Source organism: Zalophus californianus, chromosome 17, assembly GCF_009762305.2.
Source record: "Zalophus californianus isolate mZalCal1 chromosome 17, mZalCal1.pri.v2, whole genome shotgun sequence".
Taxonomy (NCBI): domain Eukaryota; kingdom Metazoa; phylum Chordata; class Mammalia; order Carnivora; family Otariidae; genus Zalophus; species Zalophus californianus.
In genome coordinates this window covers 3,247,884-3,271,798 of record NC_045611.1, presented here as the reverse complement: position 1 = coordinate 3,271,798, position 23,915 = coordinate 3,247,884, and the positions used below count along the sequence as shown (strand labels likewise).

At 55.3% G+C, this 23,915-nt stretch overlaps 1 protein-coding gene and 1 long non-coding RNA gene across 3 annotated transcripts; one reads left to right on the top strand and one right to left on the bottom strand.

The window, feature by feature from the left end:
• The first annotated feature begins 1,059 nt into the window (after positions 1-1,059).
• On the top strand, positions 1,060-23,621 carry IRF8 (interferon regulatory factor 8). 2 transcript variants are annotated; one of them, XM_027619048.2, is made up of 9 exons: positions 1,060-1,158; positions 4,784-4,958; positions 10,108-10,291; positions 12,701-12,789; positions 14,134-14,239; positions 15,389-15,436; positions 19,899-20,285; positions 20,800-20,915; positions 21,389-23,621. In XM_027619048.2, exons 2-9 carry the CDS (start codon positions 4,785-4,787, stop codon positions 21,563-21,565), a joined length of 1,281 nt encoding a protein of 426 aa, XP_027474849.1. In that variant the 5' UTR covers positions 1,060-1,158; position 4,784; the 3' UTR covers positions 21,566-23,621. The 2 variants fall into 2 exon arrangements, with proteins under 2 accessions (XP_027474849.1, XP_027474850.1); XM_027619049.2 differs by lacking the exon at positions 1,060-1,158 and adding an exon at positions 3,803-4,416.
• On the bottom strand, positions 20,858-23,298 carry LOC113936104. Its single transcript, XR_003524199.1, has 3 exons — positions 23,175-23,298; positions 21,371-21,530; positions 20,858-20,995 (listed from the first exon to the last, which is right to left on the bottom strand). It is a non-coding gene; the product is annotated as an uncharacterized LOC113936104 (long non-coding RNA).
• Positions 23,622-23,915: the final 294 nt, after the last annotated feature.

Sequence of the window (23,915 nt, the reverse complement as noted above, 5' to 3'; positions counted from 1 at the left end):
TTCCGTCACCAGGGCTGCCCCCCACTCTACTCCCATATATAGTAAATGCCAGCGAACATCCCAGAGGGGCTGGAAACTGGACACAGACACACAGAGGACCCTGCCTCAACACAATTGACATTTTCTGGAAAGGATTTATGATGAAAACTTCCCTAATTGGACATTCTAGCGCTAATATGCTAGACAATCCTGTTTTTACTTCTGATCTTCAGAGGGCAATGGTTTCAGATACCTTTTTATAGCTGGGCACTTTTTTTTTACACTCCCAGTCACTTGCCGGCGACTGGCCATCTAGGACCAGGTCTATAAGTAACCACAGGTCAGGTGTAAAGTTTGCGCCGTCTGGACATGTTACTAGGGGCTCCCTCCGGGTGGGGGGATGCCTCCCACGCAGCTCCAGGAACTTGGGCCACACTCACGGAGATGGGGGGGGTCACTCTGCTGCAGACAGGCCGTCTGCAGCACTGACCTCTGGGCCGCCACCATCCCAGCCGTGACTTCCAAGGATATCCACCTTGGCCCGTACCTGTGCGGCCTGACACCCATCGTCCATCCCAGAGCTCTGACTCTGGTATCTGAGCCCAGCCCCAGCCCCAGCGAGTCCGGACCTCCAAGATCCGACCTCTGCCTCTGCCCCGGGGCCCCGGCTATGCCCTGACCTCCAGCGTCCGGTCCCCGCATCGCCCCGGGGACCTGGTAGCGCCTTGACTTCCGCCATCTGACACCCACCACCCTCCCTGCCCTTGACTTGGCCGCAAGGACGCCCCCGCAGCCCCGCGGGAATTCCTGCGGACACCCCCGTCCCGCGCCACCCCCGGGACCCCCAGCGCGGACCCCGGAAGGGCAACCGGACCGTCAGCGGCCGCCTCTGCGCAAAGTGATTTCTCGGAAAGCTGAGCCCTTCGAAGAAGGCGGGCCGGACGGGCCGCGCCCATTGGGCGGTGCTGGCGGCGCATCCACGCCCATTGGGCGGCCCCGGCTGCTCTCCCGCGCCCATTGGCCCGCGCGGCCGCCGCTCGGCACGCCGGACCCGCCCCGGCTCTAGACCCGCGCCGGCGCCCGAGCCCGCGGACGCATCCCCGGAGCGCGGCAGCGAGCGTGGGAACGCGGGCGGCGGCGCCGAAGGCGGGCGGCGGGCTCGGGCGCGCGCGGCGGCAGGTAGGCAGCCCGGCGGCAGGTAGACGGCCGGGCCGGAGGGGGCCCGGGCGGCGGGCCAGCCCGGCTCCGTCTCTCCTCCTCGTCTGCTTTTCCTCCTGAACCCAGACCCAAAGTCCAGGCGTTGAGCACGGGGTGGCGGGTCCCCAAGTGGCTGATGCTTGACCAAAAAAATCCCATTTTTCTGAGAGTCGGGTTTGCATGGAAGACCGTAGAATGGCCTATCTAGTGAGGGCAAATATTGACCCCTTTATTGCAAGACCTGTTCTCCGGTCCCGCCCAAGTCCTGCTGCCTGGAGTAGCGCGCGGAGGGTCACGACCGAGAAACTGCCCGGTGACCATCCGAGTTTGTGTGAGCTAGTTGGTGGAAGCGGGTGCACACTGGGGTTTTCTTCTGCCTGATGACAGTTAACGATTTCTGAGTGGGCTTTGAGGCCCTTCGCTCTCATCATATAGCCCAGTGGTCCCTGGCAAGAAAGCCCTAGCTTTGTAGGGCTCACCGCTAACAGGAGCTTTTGGTGCAAAATGCACCCCAGGACAAAGGGAGACTTTACAAAGTGAGATATGTTGCTTACCCAGGGCTGTGGAGTGCTTTGTGAATGGAAACTAGATACTGAATGTTCCAGAATTTTAAAATAACATGTCGGGGGATATAACACATTTTTTTTTTTTTAAACCTAAGTTAGGAGCTGGTTCTGAGCATGTCCTTTGGGATTATGGTAGGTTCTTACAAGAAAAGAATTGGGAGTGGTTCAGTCATTTCAGAAAGACTGGGGTCAAAGTGACAAATGGCTTTGATGCTTTTGGTCTGGGGGTTGGGGGATGTGGGGATTTGTGGCCGCCCTTGCCTGGGGCCCTGAAAGGTGTGGGAGGTGAGTCTTGCACCACCTCCTAGGCACCTCCTGGAATCTGCCTTGGGTGGGGCCACCGCAGCCTCTTATCACCTCCTGCCTGGGAAGCCTGATACCCGGGACCCATTTATTGGGAGGCAGATTAGCTCCAGATAGGACTTGGCCCATAAAGGGAATGATTATCTAAAAATCAAGGAAGAGGAAGTTATAAACATGTGACCGGGCTTATGAATTTTTTTTTCTGGCTTGACATTTGATGGGATTAATGCGTTAGCGTTCTATAAATCATAGTGGGTCATCATGGGACTAGAACCTTAGTCTTCTATTGCCACTTAGAGTCTTAGAGGTGATCTCAGTGAGAATTCAGGTGGGGCTGTCCACGTGCTTAGATCTGGTAACGTAACCTTAGTTTTTCTCTGCAGAGTGAGCAAAGTAAGACCCTCCTGCGGTGCCGGGGGGTCAGGGTGCCCTTCTGGGCTTCATTCAGTGTTTCCTCCCGTGAGCAAACAGGCTGGATTAGATGGTTTCTAAAGTATTGTCCAGTTTTCATATTATGTGATTCACTCTTCCTCTCATTGACCTCTTTCTTAACTTTATTTTCTCTTTTCCTGTCCTTATAAATCACCAAGACCATTGTCCTTAACAGTTTTGGGGGCTAAATCCATCAGAAAAAAATTTTTTTTAAAGGTTTTATTTATTTATTTGAGAGAGAGCAAGGGAGAGAGAGATCACAGATGGAGAGGGAGACGCAGACTCCCTGCTGAGCAGAGAGCCCGGCTGAGCAGAGAGTCCGACCTGAGCAGAGAGTCCGACGTGGGGCTCCATCCCAGGATCCTGAGATCATGACCTGAGCCAAAGGCAGACGCTTAACCAGCTGAGGCACCCCAAATCCATTAGAAATCTTGATAAGAAGGTGTTGACCCACTTTCTAGAAAAGCATGCATACAAACAAAATCTTGTTTTCATTTTCAGGAGGCTCCTGGAGGATGGACTCTGGTTTACAAACCTTGTGCTAAGGGGGTGAACAAAGTCCTAATGAGGGGGCACATTTCACTGAGTTTACAGACCCACACTCACCACCCCTCCTGTAGTGTTCTGGCCCCTCTCGCCCCCCTCCTGCACACAGCTCACTCCTCAAGCGAGGCGAGATTCTCCTGGCTTGCCCCCCTGAGAGGATCTGTAGGAATCAGTTCGGTGCTAGGTTATTTTCTGGGGGGTGCTCAGTGGTGGGGTTTCTTTTCTCTCCCTAGGTGTCCCTCCTAAATGTGTACCTTTCTTATTTAGAAGCATAAGGGACTGTTCAGGAATTCTGAGATGCTTGAGATGCAATTCCATTCACTTTGCCGCTGAGGAGAGCCTCAGAGAGGTTCAGGTGGTTTTCCTGAGGTCAAGTTGGAGAAAAGCCATTACTGGGTCTGCAGTTTCCAAATCCAATTCCTAATTCCACCCACGGTCACCCCTTTTACACCCAACAGTGGGCATGGAAAAGTTACAGTCGGCACTTGGGATTCACCTTCTCCCCAGGACCTGGACCCCCCTTCCTATCCCACAGCCACCTGGAGGGTGGCTGGGTTCCAAGTCATGCACTTGCTTTATGGACCAGCATTGCTCTGGATGTAACCATATTCTTGGGGACATTATGTCTTGTCACTACTGATGGTTTCAAACCTATTTGCCCAAAAAGGTCACATTTTAATCAGAAGAATAGAAATGCCTTTTTTTTTTTTTTGGTGGGCGTCTGTCCAACTGTCTAGGGGATTTCCACCCTTGTTCTTGTAAATGTGGGCTGTGCGTCGATATGGCATGATTGTTCTTTTTCTGTCTGCTGTTGGGAAAGCTGCCTGTTCTGGCAAGAATGTTCTTCCAAAGGATGTCTTTGGGCACCCTGGTGAGGTCCCCAAATTCTATTGCCTTCTGGAAGAGTCTAGCCTGGCTGACTTTGCCCTGTTCTATGGCCCCAATTGATTTCCTTGCTTTTGTTCTAAGTGGTTGTAAGAGTTCCTGAGGAAGAAAGTTAGGATAATAATACCTGTTATTTAGAGAGAACCTTCTAAGGTCCAGGCATGGCCTCAGGTACATCCTCTGAGCCCTCACCCCAAAGATGCTGAGTACTGATGGTTCTCCTGGGGCTTTAGCCTCCGGAGCTGGCACTCCAAGGTTAAATCATGATACAAGGTCACCCCGCTGGGAGATGGCGGGACTCAAACGGGACCCCAGCACTGTCTCATTCCCAAACTCTTGCTCTTACCAATAACCCGTCTGTGAAGGAACAATCCAGGAGGGATGGAGGGTCTCTTCTTTCTTGGAGCACACAGATGTCGTATTTGCTAAGAAACACTGGTCAGACTGGGCATCAGTCAGGGAATTGGCTCTCAATGAGCTGCTCATGGAAGGACCTGGAAATGTAAAGGTGATTATTCCCCATCGCATGCTAAAAAATGGAATGGTGCCCTTCGATGTGGCTTGTGTTTGCCCAAAACGGAGTAAGGGATAGGCTGGAAGGAGTATCAGCTAGGAGGGACAGACATCTGGTACGGGGCAGTGGCAGATTTCCCGGGGAGCTCTCAGTTTTCAGGGGTTTGAGGCCCAGGGGAGGCACGGTCTTCCCATGGCAGGTGGCCCAGGGTCCCAGGGTCCATGGGTTTCTGTGAGGCTGGCACCTGTGTTGCAACCCTCTGATTTTCCTGTTGGCAGTTCTCGGCTCTCAAGTACGTGGGGTGCTGTGATTAATGAGATAATATCTGTAATATCACAGAACATGTTCTTTTCTCTCCAAGGATGTGTGACCGGAATGGTGGCCGGCGGCTTCGGCAGTGGCTGATCGAGCAAATCGACAGCAACATGTACCCAGGGCTGATTTGGGAAAATGATGAGAAGAGCATGTTCCGGATCCCTTGGAAACACGCTGGCAAACAAGATTATAATCAGGAAGTGGATGCGTCCATTTTTAAGGTACGGACTCGAACCCCCTCCACTCAAGCACCAGTGGTGTCTGTCTTCCCTCCAGGCCCATGCAGGTGTCGAGTGGCATCTCTCTTATTTGCTTGAAAATTAATCTAGTTGTTTTTTTTTTTTAAGATTTTATTTATTTATTTGACAGAGAGACAGTGGGAGAGGGAACACAAGCAGGGGGAGTGGGGGAGGGGGAAGAAGGCTTCCCGCTGAGCAGGGAGCCTGATGCGGGGCTCGATCCCAGGACCCTGGGATCATGAGCTGAGCCACCCAGGCGCCCCCTAATCTATTTTTTTTCAACAAATATTGATCGAGTGCCGAATGGGTCTCCCCAAATATCCTAGGTGATTTTACGTCTATTGTATGACCGAGTTACTTCGAGGTCAGTTGGGTATTATTGGCATTTTCTCGACGGGGAGATGGAGGGCACTTTCCTCAGCTACACTATCATGTCTTTTGCATGAGAACTAACAATTGGAGAGTGAGAAGACTTCTTCAAGGCCCTGAGACAGAAACCTTTATCCCCTGGGCTGCCGTCTCAATTCCATTACGAATTCTAGGAAGGGTGTAAGTCTGTCCTTTCAAAGTTATTACTTCTGCCAGGCAGTGTAGGGTCAGCTCAGATGAGAGAGACACCATCTGTCATTGCTTCCGGGGCTGGGTCATGTTCGGGTGCCCAGAACCTGCAGCAGATGTCTAAAAATAGTCTTCCTTCCCTTGCGAATAAGAAGTACCCAAGCATGGAGAGGCTTGCTATTTACCACCGGCACTGGGTGAGAGCTTGCTCTGTGCCAGGCCCAGCCCACATAGTCCGATGTGGTAGGTGCTCCTCCTCTTGTTCTGTGCAGGCACCGAGGGGGAAGTGACTTGTCCAAGATTTCACAGCTCCTGGGCGATGGAGTCAGGCAGCCCGACCAGGAGCCCTGCTCCCAGCCCTGAGCAGTCATGATAAGCGGGGGTTACTTGCCATCATTCCTATGTTTAGGCAGAGGAATGGGAGCCAGGGCAGCCCAGCTGGGCTCTCAGGGTCCCCTGTGGGTCATCGTCACCTGCATGCTTCTCTGAGGCCCCCCACCCTGGGAGATTTGGATCCTGAGGTCAGGGTGAGCCCAGGCTTCTATGTCGGCAAAGGGACACAGCTCAGGTGGCTGACTCAGAGCCCCCCTTGTTCTGTGGGCATCTGGGGTCTGGGGAGAGCGGGTAGGATGGGTGAGGGCGGGGCGGGCGGAGTTGTGGAAGGTGCGAATCGGACCCCAGACCGAGGTGAGGGCGGGAGCACAGGGGGCACCCCAGGGCGGCACAGGGTGCTGAGCTGGGGATGACCATCCTCTGGCCCGACCAAATACAAATGACGGAAGATCATGCCTTGGCCCCAGAGTGGGGCGCATGTAGGTGACAGCTGGCTTCGGAGGCCTGTCGGCCCTTTGGTTCTCTGTGGTGTTGGCAGCGGGGCTCCCCATTTCAGCAGTTCTGTTCCATCTCTAATCCGGGGTCCCAGATCTCTTTCGGAGACTGCTGTCAGTTACTGGCTCTTGTCCAGAAAAGTGGGCCCAGGTGGACGGTTCGCCCTCACTTGCCTTCCAGGGGCGCCGTGTCGCCTGAGTGTCCAGCAGATTTCTCCCCATCAGGAGCCTGGACATTGGCAGGTGTTTACAGTGTCACTGGTATAGCTGCTTTACCATTCTTGGCGGTGCTGTGGACTCCTGTCTTGTAGAGGGTTTGCCTTTGGCATCGTGGTGAATCTCTCCTGGGAAAGACTTCAGCCAAATGTAAACGGTGCCCAGGGTCCACTGAGTCTGCTGGGAATTCGAGGTTATAGATGGCTACAGACCAGAGCTCTTCAACCTTAGCACTGTTGACGTCTCGGGCCAGATAGTTCCTTCTGGTGGGGCCGTCCTGGGCCCTGGAGCATGTCCGGCAGCCCCCCTCCCCCTCCCCACTGGGACCCGCGCGGGTTGCTGACCATGGCCAGGACCAGCAGATTTAGGCGGATGCCTGGGGTGCTGAGGGCCCGGTTTCCGGGTGACCATCACTGAGACCTCTCCGGGAGGGGAGTAGGGGCCCGACCAGTAGGCTGCATGTCCCTGGCTGTGGCCCCTGGTGGCCGTGCCAGGCCTCTCCCTTCACTCTGCTCCCTGTTTCAACTTAGGCTCTGGGGGTAAAGAAATAAAGCCCCAGATTTATATGTCTTATGCAATGCGCCTCATGGCCGTTTCAACAGCGTTGAGAAAAATGTGCAAGATTCCCAATGCTTCCGTTCATTACGCAGCCGTTCAGTGTGGCAATCTGAGAGGGGCCCACAATCTCAGCAGGAGCCGGGTGGGAGGGAGACGTGGGAGCCCCCCAGGGCTCTCGGCCACCGGGAGGGCGGCGCGCTGGTGAGAAACAGGGAAGGACCCACTTGGCGCTCTGCTGGGCCGCGCCAGCTGGTGCCCATCCTCCGAGGGTGTCTCCCCACGGCGCCCGAGTGCACCTGTGCTGGGCCAAGAGCCTTACGGGGTTTCTGGTTAAGTAGAGAACCTTTGATATGGAACACTCAAAGAAAACCTTTCAAAAAAATTTAGTGGAGCGTGAGAAGCCATTTATACCAGAGCATTCTTCACTGCCTGCAGGTGTGATTGTGCGCCCTGCCTCGTGGTGTAGGCCGGAGACGGGGTTGGAAGAGGCTGAGCTCGTTTGGTACCATCCTCGCGTATCCCGAGGCTCTCTTTTCCACTCGTTTTTTAAAAAAAGTATTCTGCCTCCTTTTCGTGAAGCTGAGGGTTGTTTCTCTCATTGACCAGCACTGGGACCGGCCTAAATGAATTAGAACAGACATTTCAAATTCAGTAGGCTGTCAAGGAAAAAAACACAGGATGAGACAGTAATATTAAATCAGGAAGGCTTTGTGGTCCCAGGTTTACTGCTGGCAGCTGATAAGCGCCCAGGGGCGGGAGGCACGGGTTGGGGGAGGAGACTGCCCACGGGCCTCAGAATCGCTCCGTTCTGTCTGGTGGTAGCTCGAGAAGGAAGGGTCTTGAGAGATCACCCAGCTGAGCTGATCTTTTATTTATTTATTTTTAAAAGATTTTATTTGTTTATTTGACACAGAGAGAGACAAGCGAGAGAAGGAACACAAGCAGGGGGAGTGGGAGAGGGGGAAGCAGGCTCTCCGCGGAGCAGGGAGCCCGGTGCGGGGCTCGATCCCAGGACCCTGAGATCATGACCCGAGCCGAAGGCAGTCGCTTAATGAACTGAGCCACCCAGGCGCCCCTAAGCTGATCTTTTAGAGCCGGCCAGAGAGCCCATGAAAAGGCTCAGGGCAGGGCTGGAAGCAAGGTACCTCTGATGCCCACCCAGGGCTCCTCCTGACCACAGTGCCCTGCTTTGCGCTAGGATGTCCTGGCTTGCTTCATGGGTGAGTGTGACCCTCTGATGAGTGATAGGACGGTAAACCCTGCAGGTCTGGATAAAAACTAGCTGGTCCTAACATTGCCTGGAGACCCATGCTCTTCAGGGTCTGCGTATAATGTGGATTAACCAGGGGTTCTCAGTAGCGGGGTGGGGGAGTGTGTCGCAATGTTGCCTCCCCGGGGCGCCCTTGGCCATGTCTGGAGACAGTTTGATTGTTTTCTGGCCTCTGGTGGGTCAAGGCCAGGGATGCTTTTAGACTTTCAGCCATACACAGGACGGCCTCCACCCCAAAGTACGGTCCAACCCCAAATAGCAAGAGTGCTGAGGTGGAGAAACTTGAATTTAACCTAATAAAAGTTGGAAATTACTGTTCAACGTGTACGTGGTTCGCCTTCCTTGAAAAAAGTAAATCCAAGCCTGGGCTGCGATGCCGTTAAAAAAACACTGAACAACGATCGGGAGGGACCGGAGGCCATTTACTTGAGAGGGGAGTTTGTCTGAGTCAGAGAAAGGGGTGACGCTCATGCGCTCCAGGAGGAACATTCTCCTGTTCGCCTCCCGCAGCGGCACCCTGGCTCAGCTCAGAGCGCCAGCAGAAGAGCTGTGAGGTCTTGTCCCGGGGGCCGGGGTGACACGGAGTTCCTGCACGTGTGGCCCCCTGGTCACCCGCCAGTCTCTGCGACGCCTGGCTGAAGATGCAGATTCCCAGACTAAGCCCTGCTTACTGAAGGAGACTCCTGGGGTGGGGCCCAGGGATCTGCATTTCACGAGCCCCCGTGGGCGCCGGTGCGGGCATTGAGCTTGAGGACCCTGGCTGTAGGGGAACTCCACTGGGCTGACCGTCGGGGCATGGTGTTTAACACCCGACTAGGTCACCTTTGGAGGACTTGCGTCTTCCTGAGTGGGGCTGAGGATTCCCTCCAGACCTCGTGTTCACGGAGGCTGGCAGGTGCGTCTGATTTAGCCCGAGACCGAAGGTTTTCACCTGACAGCCCTGACCCCCTCGTTGTTGTGTCTGGATTCCAATTTCGAAATCTTGAAACTGCTCATCCACGTGTTCGTCTGAATTTTTTTTTCAGTTCTGCCCCCTTCTGCATTGTGGCTTTTGTAGGTTTCCAACTTTGAGCGTCTTGGTCCTAGTTGAGACTGTAAGGTTTGGAGAGGTTAGGAACAGCTGTGGAAAACCAAGAGAGACAGAAAACGTTTCATTGCCTTTTAAACAGGGCCCTGGGGGTGGGGCGGGGAAGGTTAGAATAAATGCCAAAATGCAAAACAAAATTTCTATTAAAAGTAGCAGGGCAGTGGATGACCACATTCAGACTTCTTGCAAATGTTCCCTTTTCATGCTAAATTTTGGCTAGGGGTTGATTTGAAAAAGCAACAAATTGTTCTTTGTTTTGAACATTGTAGTGAAACCATGTGCTACTTCCTCTTTGTGCTAGCTGACCTCAGGTTCCTGGCCCGCTGGTTCAGGGAAGGATTCGCCAAGAGGCAGATCCAAGATGTGTGTGTGGGGAGGAGCCACGGGCAGGGGCTGGCTTCTGGCTTGGCTCGGTGGCCCTGGGGGCCCCCTTCCTGGCCCGGGTCTTTCCGAGACGGAGATCCCTGAGTCCTGAAGGTCCCTGAATGCGAGCTCATAGCCAGAGGTGGCAGGACGGCAAGAACTCGCCGGTCCTGACCGTGGCCGTTGTTTCCCCATGGTCGGGGTGGAATGGGGCTGGCCTCGCATCTCATGTGCTGCTTTCTTTTCCTTCAGGCCTGGGCAGTTTTCAAAGGGAAATTTAAGGAAGGGGACAAAGCTGAACCGGCCACTTGGAAGACGAGGCTACGCTGTGCTTTGAACAAGAGCCCAGATTTTGAGGAAGTGACAGACCGGTCCCAGCTGGACATTTCTGAGCCATACAAAGTTTACCGCATCGTCCCCGAGGAAGAGCAAAAATGTAACTATCCGTGCCGGGCGCTGAGCCCAGCAGAGGCTGCCTGGGTCTGGGGGGGACATGTGGGCGAGTGGTTTTAGCTCAGCCCACTGTGTGCTCCTCTGTGTAAGCAGATACTGAGAGCTCTTTCCCCTGACCTCGGCCACCATGTGCTGGCCAAGTGGCAGCTTCCAGTTGAGTGGGAGGTGGTGGCCGTGGGAGGAAGGGCGGGGAGGCTGCTCACCGCTGTCAGACAAGGGCTGATGGTGGGGCCTCCCTGAGGCGCGGTCACGGGGTTGGGCAGGAGCAAGTGGCCTGGGCAGGGTGGACAAGCGTTCCTTCTGTTCTAGCAATGCCCAGAGGAGGCTAGGGGACAGTTAGGTGGACGAAGTGGGGAGAGGGTAAGGTTCTTGAATGCAGTGGGGGACAATGGCACCATTGGCCTCATGGCCAGAGATTAGATACACTCGGCACGTGCTTAGATCCTGGTCATTATTTGGGAAGTCCGGGAAGTGAGGATTCTGGTTGGGCCTTCCAGCTCTAAAATCCCGACAGAGCATTCGCAAGGAGATGAAAGCAGGAGCCGCCCAAACCTGCCTCACGTACCACGGCCCTGCTGTGGCGCCCTGGTCGGACATGGCTCTTGGCCGGGAGGCAGCGACCTCCGGTCTGGCCTCAGAAGCCTTTGCGAAGTAGGGTGCTGTGTGCGGATCAGAGCTGGCCCGGACACGAAAGCTCCTTATCGTCAGGGGTTGAGAACATTCTTTTAACACATCCCTTAGCCATTAGATGTAGCCATTAGACCCCTGCAGCCAAATCCCTTGCTTCTTCCAAGCTCTTTAGTCATTCAGGAAGCCTGAAGGAAATAGAGCCCTCAGAAACTCTCCGGGGCTGTGCAGATGTTCTGGATTTGCGCTCTTCCCACTGGGGGAGGGTTGAAAATGTCCACAGAGAATTGAAAAAAGAAAAGTGGCTCTCCCAAATCTATAGTGAGCCTGGCTCAGAGAGTCATTCAACCCCTCCCCAAGGGAGCCGGCGTAAGGACAGAGACGGTGGGGATGGGGGGGGAGTGTGAGGCTCGGGTGGTGCTCGCTCCGCAAGCCCAGCTGCTGGGTGTCCTGGCCCCGGCGCGCGCCCGTAGTTTGGGGGTTTGTCAGAGGTGCTGGTCGTTTGTAGCTTCACTGTGTGTGAATTAGCACCTAACTTGACTGAGTCAGAACCATTCAGCAGTAAGTCAAACTGACCTTCCTCTGGAGAACCTGACGACCTTGACAGGGAGGCCTCGACCTTGACAGGGAGGCCTTGACCTTGACAGGGAGGCCTCCCAGCTAATGCTCTGGGAGGGCTCCGAAAGGCCAGCCCTGCATCTCTCCCCCTCACCTCCCAAGTTCTGGATAATTTTTCATCAACACCAAATGAATTGTGATTTGAGGGAGTGGAGAAGTTTCTCTTGGTTCCTCCGCCCCAGGATCGGCCAAGCTTGAACTGGCAGGTGAGCCCAGCTTGTTTATAGCGTGGGGTGCAGCCAGCATCACCTGCCAGGGTGGGTTTTACAGAAGAAGCTGGTTCTCAGGGGGCAGAGGGACGCTGCATTTGCATAGCGTCTAAATGGACCCACTCTGCTCTGTACTTCAGTGGTTTGCAAGCTTCACTGGGGGTGCCCCCTCCACTCCCTACTTCCCCCATCCACAGCTTCTAGCGAATTCTTGAGTCTGTCCAAGTAGAATTGAGATTCAGTTGGGATGGAGCCATGCATGGGTCAGTCAGGTGCCTGTTGGTTATAAGACATGGCACACGGATCCCTTGATAAGGCAGATCTTTGACCTGGGGGTGGGGGCGGGGAGGAAATGAGCCTGGGGTGGGGGGCTTACTGTGGGGCAGCTCTGTGCCTGGAGGCCGTGCCTGATGGAGCAAGCCTTCCTGGTGCTCTGTGTGCACGCTCCGTCTGGTGTGTGTGCACAGATGCGCGCTGTATATTTGGAAAGGCCACAAAGACATTTTCTGTCAATTAACTTTAAAAAATGACTCCAATCTGCACACACATTTTGCCAGGAAATCTTCTGAGTGTCTTCGAATAGCCCGGCTTGTGAATGTAACCCATATGGGTGGTGAACGCCTGGCGTGAAGGGTGTCTGGTGGGCACTCCTTTTCCAGCTCAGCAAATGGGGACGAGCCACATGGCCGTCCTCACCCTCTGAGTGTTAGAAACAACAAAACCGACTTCTCCCTTTGACTTGGCTGCTCAGACAACTGAGGCAGCACGGGAAATAATTTCTAGGCCTTTTCCAAACTGGTGAAGACACCGACTGACTTTTATTTCCTTCAACTCAGCATTAAAAAAACCCCAAACCAAAAAGCTGACTGTTTCTGGCCCCGATGACGGCTGTGGTGGGCTTAGTGCCGTGTGTCACGTGTCTGTCCGATTTTCCGCAGGCAAATTGGGCATGGTGACTCCTGGCTGCGTGAGCGAGATCCCCGAGATGGAGTGCGGGCGATCCGAAATCGACGAGCTCATCAAGGAGGTGAGCGGGCAGGCCGGCCAGAGTGGCCCCAGCCGTGGAAGCTGCGAGGGTCTCGGGGAGGAGTGGCATTGCATCTGCCCTGCCGAGGCATTCCGAGCCCTGGGCACTCTTGGGGTGCGGCACCTCCACCCCCCGCCCCGGTTCCTCAACTTCATCCTGGGGGCCAGGGCTGGGCTCCCTGCTCTGTGCTCCAGCTGTAAACTTGTCCTGTTCTAAACATTTTGAATGGCAGTCTTAGAAAATGCATCATGGAACCCCTTGGCTTCTTCGGTGGGCTGCACTGAACAAAATGTAAACCCCCCACGCGGCTTGGGGTGGTCCTTACGAGACGCTCCCAGTGGGCGGGCTGCCTGTCTTAGAATCTGCCACTGGGAGGCGGGTGATCAGCCTGTGAGAATTGTATGCAAACTCACTTCGTAGGCTCTAAGTAAAGGCTTAACGGGGTCTCCTTAGGCAAAATGGGTGGGGTTTTGGATGCCAGTTTTAGCTCTACAGATACCCTTTCTGTTACCATCCGCCTCTTCTGTGTTTATGGCTGTGACCAGGTGGACCTAGCGTAGCTGAAATCACCCCACACAGTCCTTATAAAAGGTGGTGTGGGTGCTATAGAAATCCTTCCTAATACTCGTGTGGCAATAGCGGAATTTTTAGGAGTAGCCCGTCGTCCGAGGATGCAGATAACAAAATGTAGCCTCCTCTCAGTGGCCTGAGTTTTGTGCAGATGGCAGATGCTGAGTTTCTGGGTGGTCTCTGGCAGCTGACCGAGTGAATTCCTGGCCTCGCATCTCCAGCAACATCCCGTTTTTCCGGCAGGGCTTTTCTGCTGACTCAGCTAAGAGAGTGAGGTGGTTGGGTTGCCACACCAGGATCCCAAGAACTGCAGAGTTCAAAATGTTGGCTAATCAGATGTATCAGCATCTGTTCAGGAATGGGCCAGAGGTCGGAAGTCCGGACGTGGAGAGGGAAGGAGGATGTGCTAAGTCATGGCAGAGTCTGTCCAGTGTCACTGTTCACTGGTGTCCCAGAACCTTCAGCCTCTCCGGGGCATCGGGGCAGCTGGATGACCTGGCCATTCCGTTTTGCGACAGGCAGTTTCACAGAAAAGGCCATGAACTTATTAGGGCTCCTGCAGAGGCTAATCACTCAGGCACATGGTTTGATCGCTATGCCCGGTGGGTTTGTCTTGGATCCTTCACGATGAGAAGTAAAACTTTCCTTTTGTCTTGGGATAAAGGTGACAGTATGTCTTTGGTTAAGTCTAAACCGTTCATCTCTACAAACACCGGAGTCCTACTCTGGAAGCGCAGTGACCACAGCACTCTTCTCTCGCCCCTGTTCCTATAGCCTTCCGTGGACGATTACATGGGGGTGGTGAAACGGAGCCCCTCCCCGCCAGAGGCCTGCAGGAACCAGCTCCTCCCAGAGTGGTGGGTGCAACAGTCTGGCGCAGGTGAGGATGGGCCTCGGGCCTGCCCCACGTGAGGGGGTGGAGGGTGGGGGGCGTGGCACTCACCCCCTTTCTGCCTTCAGGCAGTGGGGGTCACGTGGGGCCATGGAACTGTGGTGATCCCTATTTTATTGAAAGTAACTGAGCCCCCTACACCACTGCCTCTTAGGAGGGCACAGGGACCCTTCCCCCAGGAGGGCTCTGCTTGCCGTCTGGGCTCCTGGGAGGGTCGGAGGGGAGGGAGGGGCGGTGGCAAACCCCTCCCAGACCAGAGAAGAGACGGGCTTTTGGCCACACTCAAGCTTGCCACGTGGGCCTGCCGGCCACTCTCCTAGGACATCAGGGACCCCTCAGAGCCACGGGGAGCCCAGGGCATCAGGAGAGGAGTGGGCCCAGGGCCAGGACTGTGCAGTGGCTCAGTGGGAGCCCTGGATTTGAATCCCATGGAGGGGGGGTTTGTGTAACTTAGTCAAGTCTCAGTCTTCTCATCTGATGGAGACCCCAGGACCTGTCCCAGGGGGTCACAGGGGCTGAAGGAGACATTCACGCATTTATCAGCTTCTGATGCCTCTACCCCACCTTCCCACTCGAACAGCTCTCCTCCGCATGCAGGGATTGCTGTGCCGCCTCCCTTGGGCTCTTCCCCCCACTGTTCCCCCGTGGGAAACTGGGAGGTGACTCTGGCCCAGCTGACTTCAGAGGTCGCCAGGCTGTCAGGTGGCAGTTTGGCCTCCGGGGCCCTGGGCGAGCCCCCCTCCCTGCACTGTGGTGACACCTTGGGGAAAGCTAGCTCGGGCCCCAGGTCCCTCTCTGGAGACAAGGCCTGGATGGTGGGCACGCAGTCCCGTGATATTTTGGGAGCAGGGCCTTGGGTGGGAGGAATTGGGACCCCAGAGCATCACACTGAACCTTGGTCAAAAATCACACAGCACAGAATGTTTCTTCTCCCTCTTTCCTGGTTGAGTTGAGGTCTGGTTTACGAAACGTGGGTTACCGTGCTGGTGCGGGGGGATTCCCAAATTCAGCAGAAGCCTGTGGCAGGAACTCAGGAGGACACCATGTGTGGCTTTTAAAGAAACTTTTGGAGAGGGAGCATTTGGGTTGTTTCCCCACACAGCTGGGTCTGAATCTGCCTTTCGCTTTCTCCGGCAGGCTTGCCGCTGGGGACGGGCTACGCTGCGTACGACGCGCACCATTCAGGTATGGAGCCGCGCTGGGCTGCGCTGGCGGGTGGGACATGGGTGCGCTTCGAAGGCAGAGCTCAGGGGACCTGTGTGGGCGTGCCCAGGTGCATGGACGAGCCGATCTGGTGTCAGAAGTCAGGACCCTGATTCCTCCTCCTCACTGTTTGCTTTTGGAGCAAGCGAGGGGCCGGCCTTTTTGAGGTTCTTCTCGGATTGGACCAACAAATAGATCCAAAGAGGTCTTTCTGCATAACCTTGCAGGAGAAGAGCCTGGGGACAGCTCGGGCCCAGCTCTGCCCCTCTTCTGTGACCCCAGGCAGAGTGATTTGAGACTCAGAACCTCACTAGAGTGTGGTGAGGATTAAATGGAGTGTCATTAAAAGTTTCTGGTAGGGACGTCATTGGTCAACAAATGTCACCAGTGTCTGTCATGAGTATCCATTTGTTTTACTCTCTTCCACACTCAAGTTCGTAATGATACTAATGAATGGTGATGATGGGGATGGTGCTGCTGCTGCTGGTGGTGGTGATGATGGGGATGATGGGGATGAAGGAGATGATGGGGATGATGGAGATGATGGTGGAGATGATGGAGATGATGGTGGGGATGATGGAGATGATGGAGATGATGGAGGGGATGATGGAGATGATGGTGGGGATGATGGAGATGATGGAGATGATGGAGGGGATGATGGAGATGATGGTGGGGATGATGGTGGGGATGATGATGGGGATGATGGGGATGAAGGAGATGATGGGGATGATGGAGATGATGGTGGAGATGATGGAGATGATGGTGGGGATGATGATGATGGGGATGATGGAGATGATGGGGATGATGGAGATGATGGTGGGGATGATGGTGGGGATGATGGAGATGATGGAGATGATGGTGGGGATGATGGTGGGGATGATGGTGGGGATGATGGCGATGATGGTGGAGATGATGGAGATGATGGTGGAGATGATGGAGATGATGGTGGGGATGGGGATGGGATGATGGAGATGGCAGTGGGGATGATGGAGATGATGATGGGGATGGCGATGATGATGGTGGCTGGCATTACTGAATGCTGACTAGGTGCCAGGATCAGTGCTGAGACCTTAATGTCTGCATCCCGTACTTCCCATCACCCATAGAGATGTGCTCTTGCTCTTCCCACTGCACAGGCTCAGAAGCCCTGGGTCGTAGCGCCGTGGGCTGCAGAGCTGGGATATGGCTTCGGGCTGTCCCATCCTTGCTCCTGTCCCTCATGGTCCAAGGTGGCCTCTGGTACATTTTTGTCTACTTATGTTGGGGACTCCAACGTCCTGCCAGTGGCCCCTGGAATTTGCATTCTGGCTCCCTGATGGGGCCTTAGAGCGAAGGAAGCGGTGTCTTCCCCAACAGCTGTCAGTTCTATGAGAAATAAACAGCCTGACTCATCAGGATGGACCACAGAACGTTAAGTCTGGGGGACCGGAGGTCTCTTGGTGCAGAGGAGGAAATGGGGCTCAGAGAGGTGTCTGGACCAAGGCCCTCATGGGACGGGTGTTTGGGGCAGTGGAGGCAGGTTCCCACCCAGGCAAGAAGAGGACACAGAGAAGCGGTGTTAACTGTTCATAGCGCTGGTGTCACTGCAGAGCCATCCTGCACACTGGGGCCTGTCACAGAGGAGGGAACCCAGACTTAGAGGTTAAATCGCTGGTCAAGCTCACCCAGCTGGTAAGCAGGTGGCCGGGGTCAAAGCCAGGCACCTGGCTGCCTCTTCCGGGAGGCCCTGGCTCATGGGGCCAGGCCTCTGTCCTAGTCAGCTCTGGGCTGTGGCCGGGGCAGTCTGCTGACCGGTGCTTTTTGGGGGCAGGAGGGGAGCCGAGGGGCACGGCTGAGGCCTCTGGGCGAGGAGGAAGTGTGCTCGGTTGCCCCAGAGCTGTTCCAGCACGCAGCGGGTGAAGCAACCCGTAGCGCTGCCTCACACAAGGAAAAGCCTAACACGCTCTTCTAGAAGTTGTGGACTTGGGTACCCCTGTTCCGGTCACCCTCCCCCCAACCTGTGTAAATAAGTCGATGGCAGGGGTCCCCCGTTCTCAGCTCCGCAGGGACGAGGTGATGAGTGACCTGGTGGGTGAAGGGTGGCAGGGAGGCTGGATGCCACGGCCTTCAGATGCCGCCGGGCTTGATTTCCCCATTTTTCTGGAGAGATCAGAAGTCTAGGTTTTTATGTGAAACCTTCCCGAGTGAAATGTTGACCACAGACCTGCGTTAACAACGCCCCAGTGTGCTGGCAGATCCAGATGCGCCCGTGGCTGTGTTCGCGACGTTCGGGGGTGAAGGCGGGGGCTGAACTCGGACAGCGGGGGGCACCGTGCTGAGGACCACAGAGGCAGAGCCAGTCTGCTGGGGACGAGGGAATCCAGTGTCCCCAACTCAGCAGTCATGCTGTCCAAGCAGACGCCTTCGCCCGTCTACACCTGTTTCCTTACCTGTAATAGTCACCTCTGCCTCAGGGCCGTTGTGAGGATTAAATGTGCTCATAGGTCCGGTGCACTAGAAACAGCACCTGGTATCTACTGCAGAGACCCGGACTTAGGATTTGGAACTTCAGGAATCTCATCTACACGGCTAGTGGCTTGTCCTGTTAATCCTGATTTATCTAGTCGTAGCTGCTCGTGGGGTGCTTACGTGTGCTGAGTGCAAACATGAGCTCATGCCATCCTCAGCCGCCGGAGGAGGTGGGTGCCACTATTCTCTCTGCTGATGGGGAAACTGAGGCACAGAGTGGTGAAGTTGCTTGCCCCTGGTCACGCAGCTGGGCTCCCATGTCAGGGTGCCTGTGCTCCTAGCATTGTCCCCTGGTTGGCGGGTGGCTGTTGCGGGGCAGGACAGGTGGCGGAGGGCTGCCGAGACTTGCGGAAGGTCCTGGTGGTGGCTTCTCCTCTGCGGCTCACCTGTCGGGGGCAGTGGTCCTCGCTCAGGCCCTGCCAGCTCGAACCTTCCCCCAGCTGTGCTGCCCTGTGGTTCCTGGGCCCCTGGGAGAGCCTTGCATGGGCATCTGGGGAGCTCCCCCGGAAGCAGCCAGTCCTCCCGGCCGTGAGGCACCGCTAGGAGGACAGCGGAGGCAGCGACAGGGCAAAGGTGCGGAGTGGTGGTAGAGTCCTCTGCGACGGCGTTCAGGATTGTTCTGGAGTGAAGGAAGTGGAGCGTGTCAGCCCCGCCGGGCTTGCTTTCCCCATTTTGCAGATGTTACAGACCCAGCTTGGTGGGCAGGATGGTGAACCGGGTGTAACAGGGCGCGAGGTCACATGCCGGCGCTGCCGTTTCCTGGCCGGGCGACCCCACCTGGGCCTCAGTGTTCCCACATGTCACATAAGTGAATCGGACTGGGACACCTGAGCTCCCAACTCGGCATGATTCCAGAATGCTGCTTAACTCCGACATGGGAGAAAATGGAGCCATTGGACGGCGGCGGGGGAGTCTTCATTCCTCGACTGAGCAAATGATTTTTTAAAAGATTTATTTGTCAGAGGAGAGAGAGGGAACACAAGCAGGGGGAGTGGGAGAGGGGGAAGCAGGCTCCCCACCGAGCAGGGAGCCCGATGCGGGGCTCGATCCCAGGACCCTGGGACCACGACCTGAGCCGAAGGCAGACGCTTCACGACTGAGCCGCCCAGGCGTCGCTGAGCAAATGATGCTTAAGCAGAGCCCCGTGGGAAGGGCCCAGGGACCAGCTGCGCTCTTCAGAACTCTGGTCCCATGGCACCACCTGCCTGAGGCCCGGAGACCCGTTTTCTCCCTTTAAGAAGGAGTTTGCCCGGAGTTGGTTTTAAGGATCCACCTGCAGCAAGCTGGGGCTTCTTGAGGTGACCAGAGCCTGAGAGAATATTGTGGCGCCCGCCGCCCTCCCTCAGTCCCTCAGTGTAGCACATGCGGGGAGACGTTCACTTAATTTGAACGTTTTTCAGACTCCTGAGAACAGGTGTAGATGAAGGGTTTTGGATTCACCATTTGAAGTCGCCGGAACCCCAAGGGGACTGCATTTGTCAAGGAGAGGATCGCGTCTTTGGTTCCCCTGCCCTGGAATGCGAATCTCGCATTTGCGTCGGTGATGAATTCGGGAGCAGGCCCCTTGGTTACGTAGCACGTGAGACAGTGTGTGCGTGTGGCGTACGTGCGTATTACAGGACAGCGTGGGAGAGTCAGTCACATTAGGATCGGGGAGGTGGAGCGGTTTTACGAACTTCTAAACTGTACGGGTCAGCGCCACCTCCGCCGGGAGAGTGGAGTGCGCTGTGCGGGTGTTTTACATTGAGTCATTGGTTTCCTCAGTAATTCTGTATATTCATGCATGCTTAAAAAAAAAAATGCTTTCTAGAAGGGTGCATGAACTTCCTCGAATGCCCAGAGGTCCCAGGCACCCGAGAACTGAACCCGCCCCTGCGCCGAGAGGCCTGGCTCCCCCTTCCCTGCAGCCCCTGACCGGTGCCCCTCCCACCCGCAGCCTTCTCCCAGATGGTCATCAGCTTCTACTACGGGGGCAAGCTGGTGGGCCAGACCACCACCACCTGCCCCGAGGGCTGCCGCCTGTCCCTGGGCCAGCCGGGCCTGCCAGGCACCAAGCTGTACGGCCCCGAGGGCCTGGAGCTGGTGCGCTTCCCGCCGGCGGATGCCATCCCCAGCGAGCGGCAGCGGCAGGTGACGCGGAAGCTGTTCGGGCACCTGGAGCGCGGTGTGCTCCTGCACAGCAGCCGGCAGGGCGTGCTGGTCAAGCGGCTGTGCCAGGGCCGTGTGTTCTGCAGCGGCAACGCCGTGCTCTGCAAGGACCGGCCCAACAAGCTGGAGCGCGACGAGGTGGTCAAGGTCTTCGACACCAGCCAGTTCTTCCGAGGTGGGTCCCGCTGTCGGCGTGCTGCCCTGAGCCTTCCCCTTGTGTTCTGTCCCTTGAGGCCAGGGTGGGCCCGTGGAGGAGCAGGGGACGCGGGGTGCAGGCAGCAGGAGGGCCCCCCCTGGTTCCGGTCCAGCTCGGTGCTTGCTTGCCGAGCAATCCTGGGGAACCGCTCTGTGCCTCTGCGGGGCCTCGGATTAGCATCCCGCCCTGGGTACTCCTCCTAGAAGGTCAGGGTTGCTGCAATCAGACCAGCTGCATTGCGGCGCTGGCTCCCTGCTGTGTCCCCAGTGCTCTCTGCACCTGGAACAGCACCAGCTCGGGGCAGGTCTCCTGCCACCTGGCCTGAGAACTCCCAGGGGGGTGGGGGCGGCTTCCCTGGAGAAGCGGTGCTATAGAGGGGGGCGAGGTGTGGCGTGTGAGCTCAGGTGTGCAGGCCCTGGGGTGCCTACCTGGGGCAGAGGGGAGTGAGGCTGGGAGCTGTGGTCAGCGCCCCCTTCCCCCTGTGTCCTCCCAGAACTGCAGCAGTTCTATAACAGCCAGAGCCGGCTTCCCGACGGCAGGGTGGTGCTGTGCTTCGGAGAAGAGTTTCCGGATATGACCCCCTTGCGCTCCAAACTCATTCTCGTGCAGGTAAGATCTCCCGGCCCACTCCTCGGGACTCCGTTTATACTTGGGCTGGAGAACAGGCAGCAGGGACTGGGGGACTCCACCTGTGGACAGAGGCAGGCCCGGGGGAGACCTCTACATGGGGCTCGTGGATTCTTACCACCTCTCTCCCTGTGTGTTCTCCCCCTGCCTTAAGTCAAAACGCCCTTTCTAGGAAGGTTTAATTGCCTCAAGGTCTGAGAGACAGAATAGACTTTTCAAGCCCTTATTTAATCTAGTCAAAGGAATGAAACTCTAATGGTGGAATTCTGGACACTGGCTACCAGGTTGGGACCGTAGACTTTGCAGCAATACCACTTGCCCTTCCCTTGCACCTGCCTATCTGGGACTCATGTGGAGGTTCTCGGCACTTTGGGTAATCAGAGAATCTGGCCGGGGTCCGAGACCGCCCCACCGCATTTCCCACCTCCACGTCTGACCTGTGCCCGTCCCTCTAGATCGAGCAGCTCTACGTCCGGCAGCTGGTGGAAGAAGCGGGGAAGAGCTGCGGTCCCGGCTCCCTGGTGCAGCCTCCTGAGGAGCCCCAGCCAGACCAGGTCTTCCGGATGTTTCCAGACATCTGTGCCTCACACCAGAGACCTTTTTTCAGAGAAAACCAACAGATCACCGTTTAAGCCTCTCTCTAGGGCACCCCGTCCTGCCCACACCTCGTGTTTCATTATTACAATTACTATTGTAATTATTTAAGGATGTGGATCCCTGTGACCTGGGGCGGGATGCCTCACTCGGCTCTTAATTTAGTAAGGGCGTTCCCTGAGGACTTGACCTTTATACCTGAACAGGAGAAGCATGACTCGACTCTCAAACATTGAAACGTGCCCCCCAAATGACCTGGATGCTGTAACTGTAACCTGTGATTCAAACATTTATTTCCCCTAATTATCATTAGTTGCTAGATTCTTTCAGCATTTGGGGATAACGGATATTTCCAAAGACTTACCCTTCAATTTTACTAGCTCATAGCTGCTTCCTGGAAAAAGATTTGAAGATCAGCTTGTCAGAACAAGGCTGCTTTTTGTCTTTACCTTGTGTTAGAGCGATAGATTCATGATTTCATACGCTTGATTCGATGTGGAGTCTTTTTTTAAACATGTTAATAAGATGCCGAAATACTTATAGATAACAATCTCCCTTCAGCAAGAGAAAGCACAACGCCAGGCTTGTTAGAGGAATGGACACCCTGCCTAGGATGTCCTGCCAGGCGGCCGTGTCCATCACCAGATGAACTGGTGTGTCCTCACCTTCACACCATGAAAATCTTCCCTGTGGGCCTTACTGCCCGGAATCTTAGAGCTAAATTTTTCATTTCTATAATTAAATCATTCCCAGATCCCTTGCTCTTTTCTTCTTGCTAAATGGTTTTGACCTGTTTTAAAAATACACATACTTTTACTTGTCCTATTGTAAACTGCTTTGAAAAAAATTTTTTTTTTTTTATAAAGTGAGCAGGCTATAAACCACAAATTCAAAAGGTAATGGTAGATTGTACAAGCATTTTGGCTGTGCCTTCCATTCAGCGAACCCAGAGCCCAGGCGGTGGTGGGGAGAGGGTGGGCGTGGCTCGGGCGTATTGGAGGGGGCGTCACCAGCACCCGGCCTCACCACCCCGGGCCTGGGGGGGATGGTAGCAGGGACAGCGCCTGCCCCCGCGCTGGGACTCCTTGAGGTTCAGGGTGGCCTGGGGCCATACCCAAGTCTACTCCTCTTCAGAGTCCTATGGTGAGACACCGAGGGGAGAAGTCCCAGTTTTAGCCCCAGAAGAACTTAGGCTGTTTGCTAGCAAAGAAGATGCATTTACTACCCCACGCGTGTCAGAAGGGCAAGGGCAGGTCAGCCTTGCTGCTGGCCATCTGTCGCACACATGACACATCTCCACAATGGCTCCAAAAACACTTTCATGATTAAAAAGCACTTGGACATTTTTTTCTGGGGGGGGGGGAATATTTTGCTCAGTTGGGGTACCTCTTCCCCGTGTCCGGGGTGATGTGCCAAGACGGGCGGAGGTTGGCCAGCCAGGTGAGTGCGGAGCAGGTGTCTGCCGTGTGCCCCGGGGAGCCAGCTCCGCGCTCAGTGTGGCCACCAGGCGGGGCTGGGGGCTCTCCTTCCGCGCTTGGGGGTACGGTGGGGTGGGGAGAAGGGTCTTTGCCCCACTTCTTTATAACCCAGCCTGGTCACCACCGGCCCCGGCTCGGTCTCACCTGAAAGGGCAGGAAGGGGCCTTACCTGTCAAGGTGCGCTTTGCGAAGTGGGAGAAGCTGGGGTTTCGGGGACAGGGTTGCCTCCTGGCAGCCTCGTAACCATGAGTCTGATTTAAAATCCAAGCCTGAAAATCCCCGGTCACATTCCCTGCGGCCGCTTCTGTGAAGGTGGTGGAGCAAGACTTTGTCATCGTAGGTCCCTCGCACTGTGTTTGAATCCACCTGAAAACATAGGGGATTTTGCAGCACAAGTAGCTTTTCCTTTTTGGCCCACAAAGCCAGCATCACATTTTTAAGGATAACAGATCTGTTTTCTGAAATTATGTCCGAACAGTGGGTTTTGGTGTCTAGCTCAAACAAATGGTAAAACATAGATCTTGAATATGCTAAATGAATATTTATTTTTGTATCCACTTAAAACGTATATTGATCTTTTTTGTTTATTAAAATAAAATGCCCTTTTAAAAGCTGATTCATGCTCTGTGTTTTAAGCCACTGTAAAATGTTTCCTCACTTAGGGGGAATTAAAAAACAACACTGCACTGAGTTTTAAGGATTTTCTGCTTGTTTTTCACTCATCCCCAAAACAGCAGCAAAAACGTAGAGAGGCTTGCAGATCATAGAGAACCTTCTGGAGAAAAAGGGCATGCTAGGTTTTTCTGAAAGTGCAGGGGCCCCTTTGTGTGTATCGTGAGGGGTGTGGAGGGAGGAGGAGGTTGGTGGGGATAGGCCTGCCCTGGAAGGCGCTGGGCCCCCCCGGTTGGGT

Coding starts and splice junctions, on each gene's coding strand:
- IRF8 (XM_027619048.2), top strand. CDS start 4,785: ATGTGTGACCGGAATGGTGGCCGGCGGCTTCGGCAGTGGCTGATCGAG. Junction 15,437..19,898: donor GTACGACGCGCACCATTCAG/GTATGGAGCCGC, acceptor TCCCACCCGCAG/CCTTCTCCCAGATGGTCATC. Junction 20,916..21,388: donor CCAAACTCATTCTCGTGCAG/GTAAGATCTCCC, acceptor CCGTCCCTCTAG/ATCGAGCAGCTCTACGTCCG.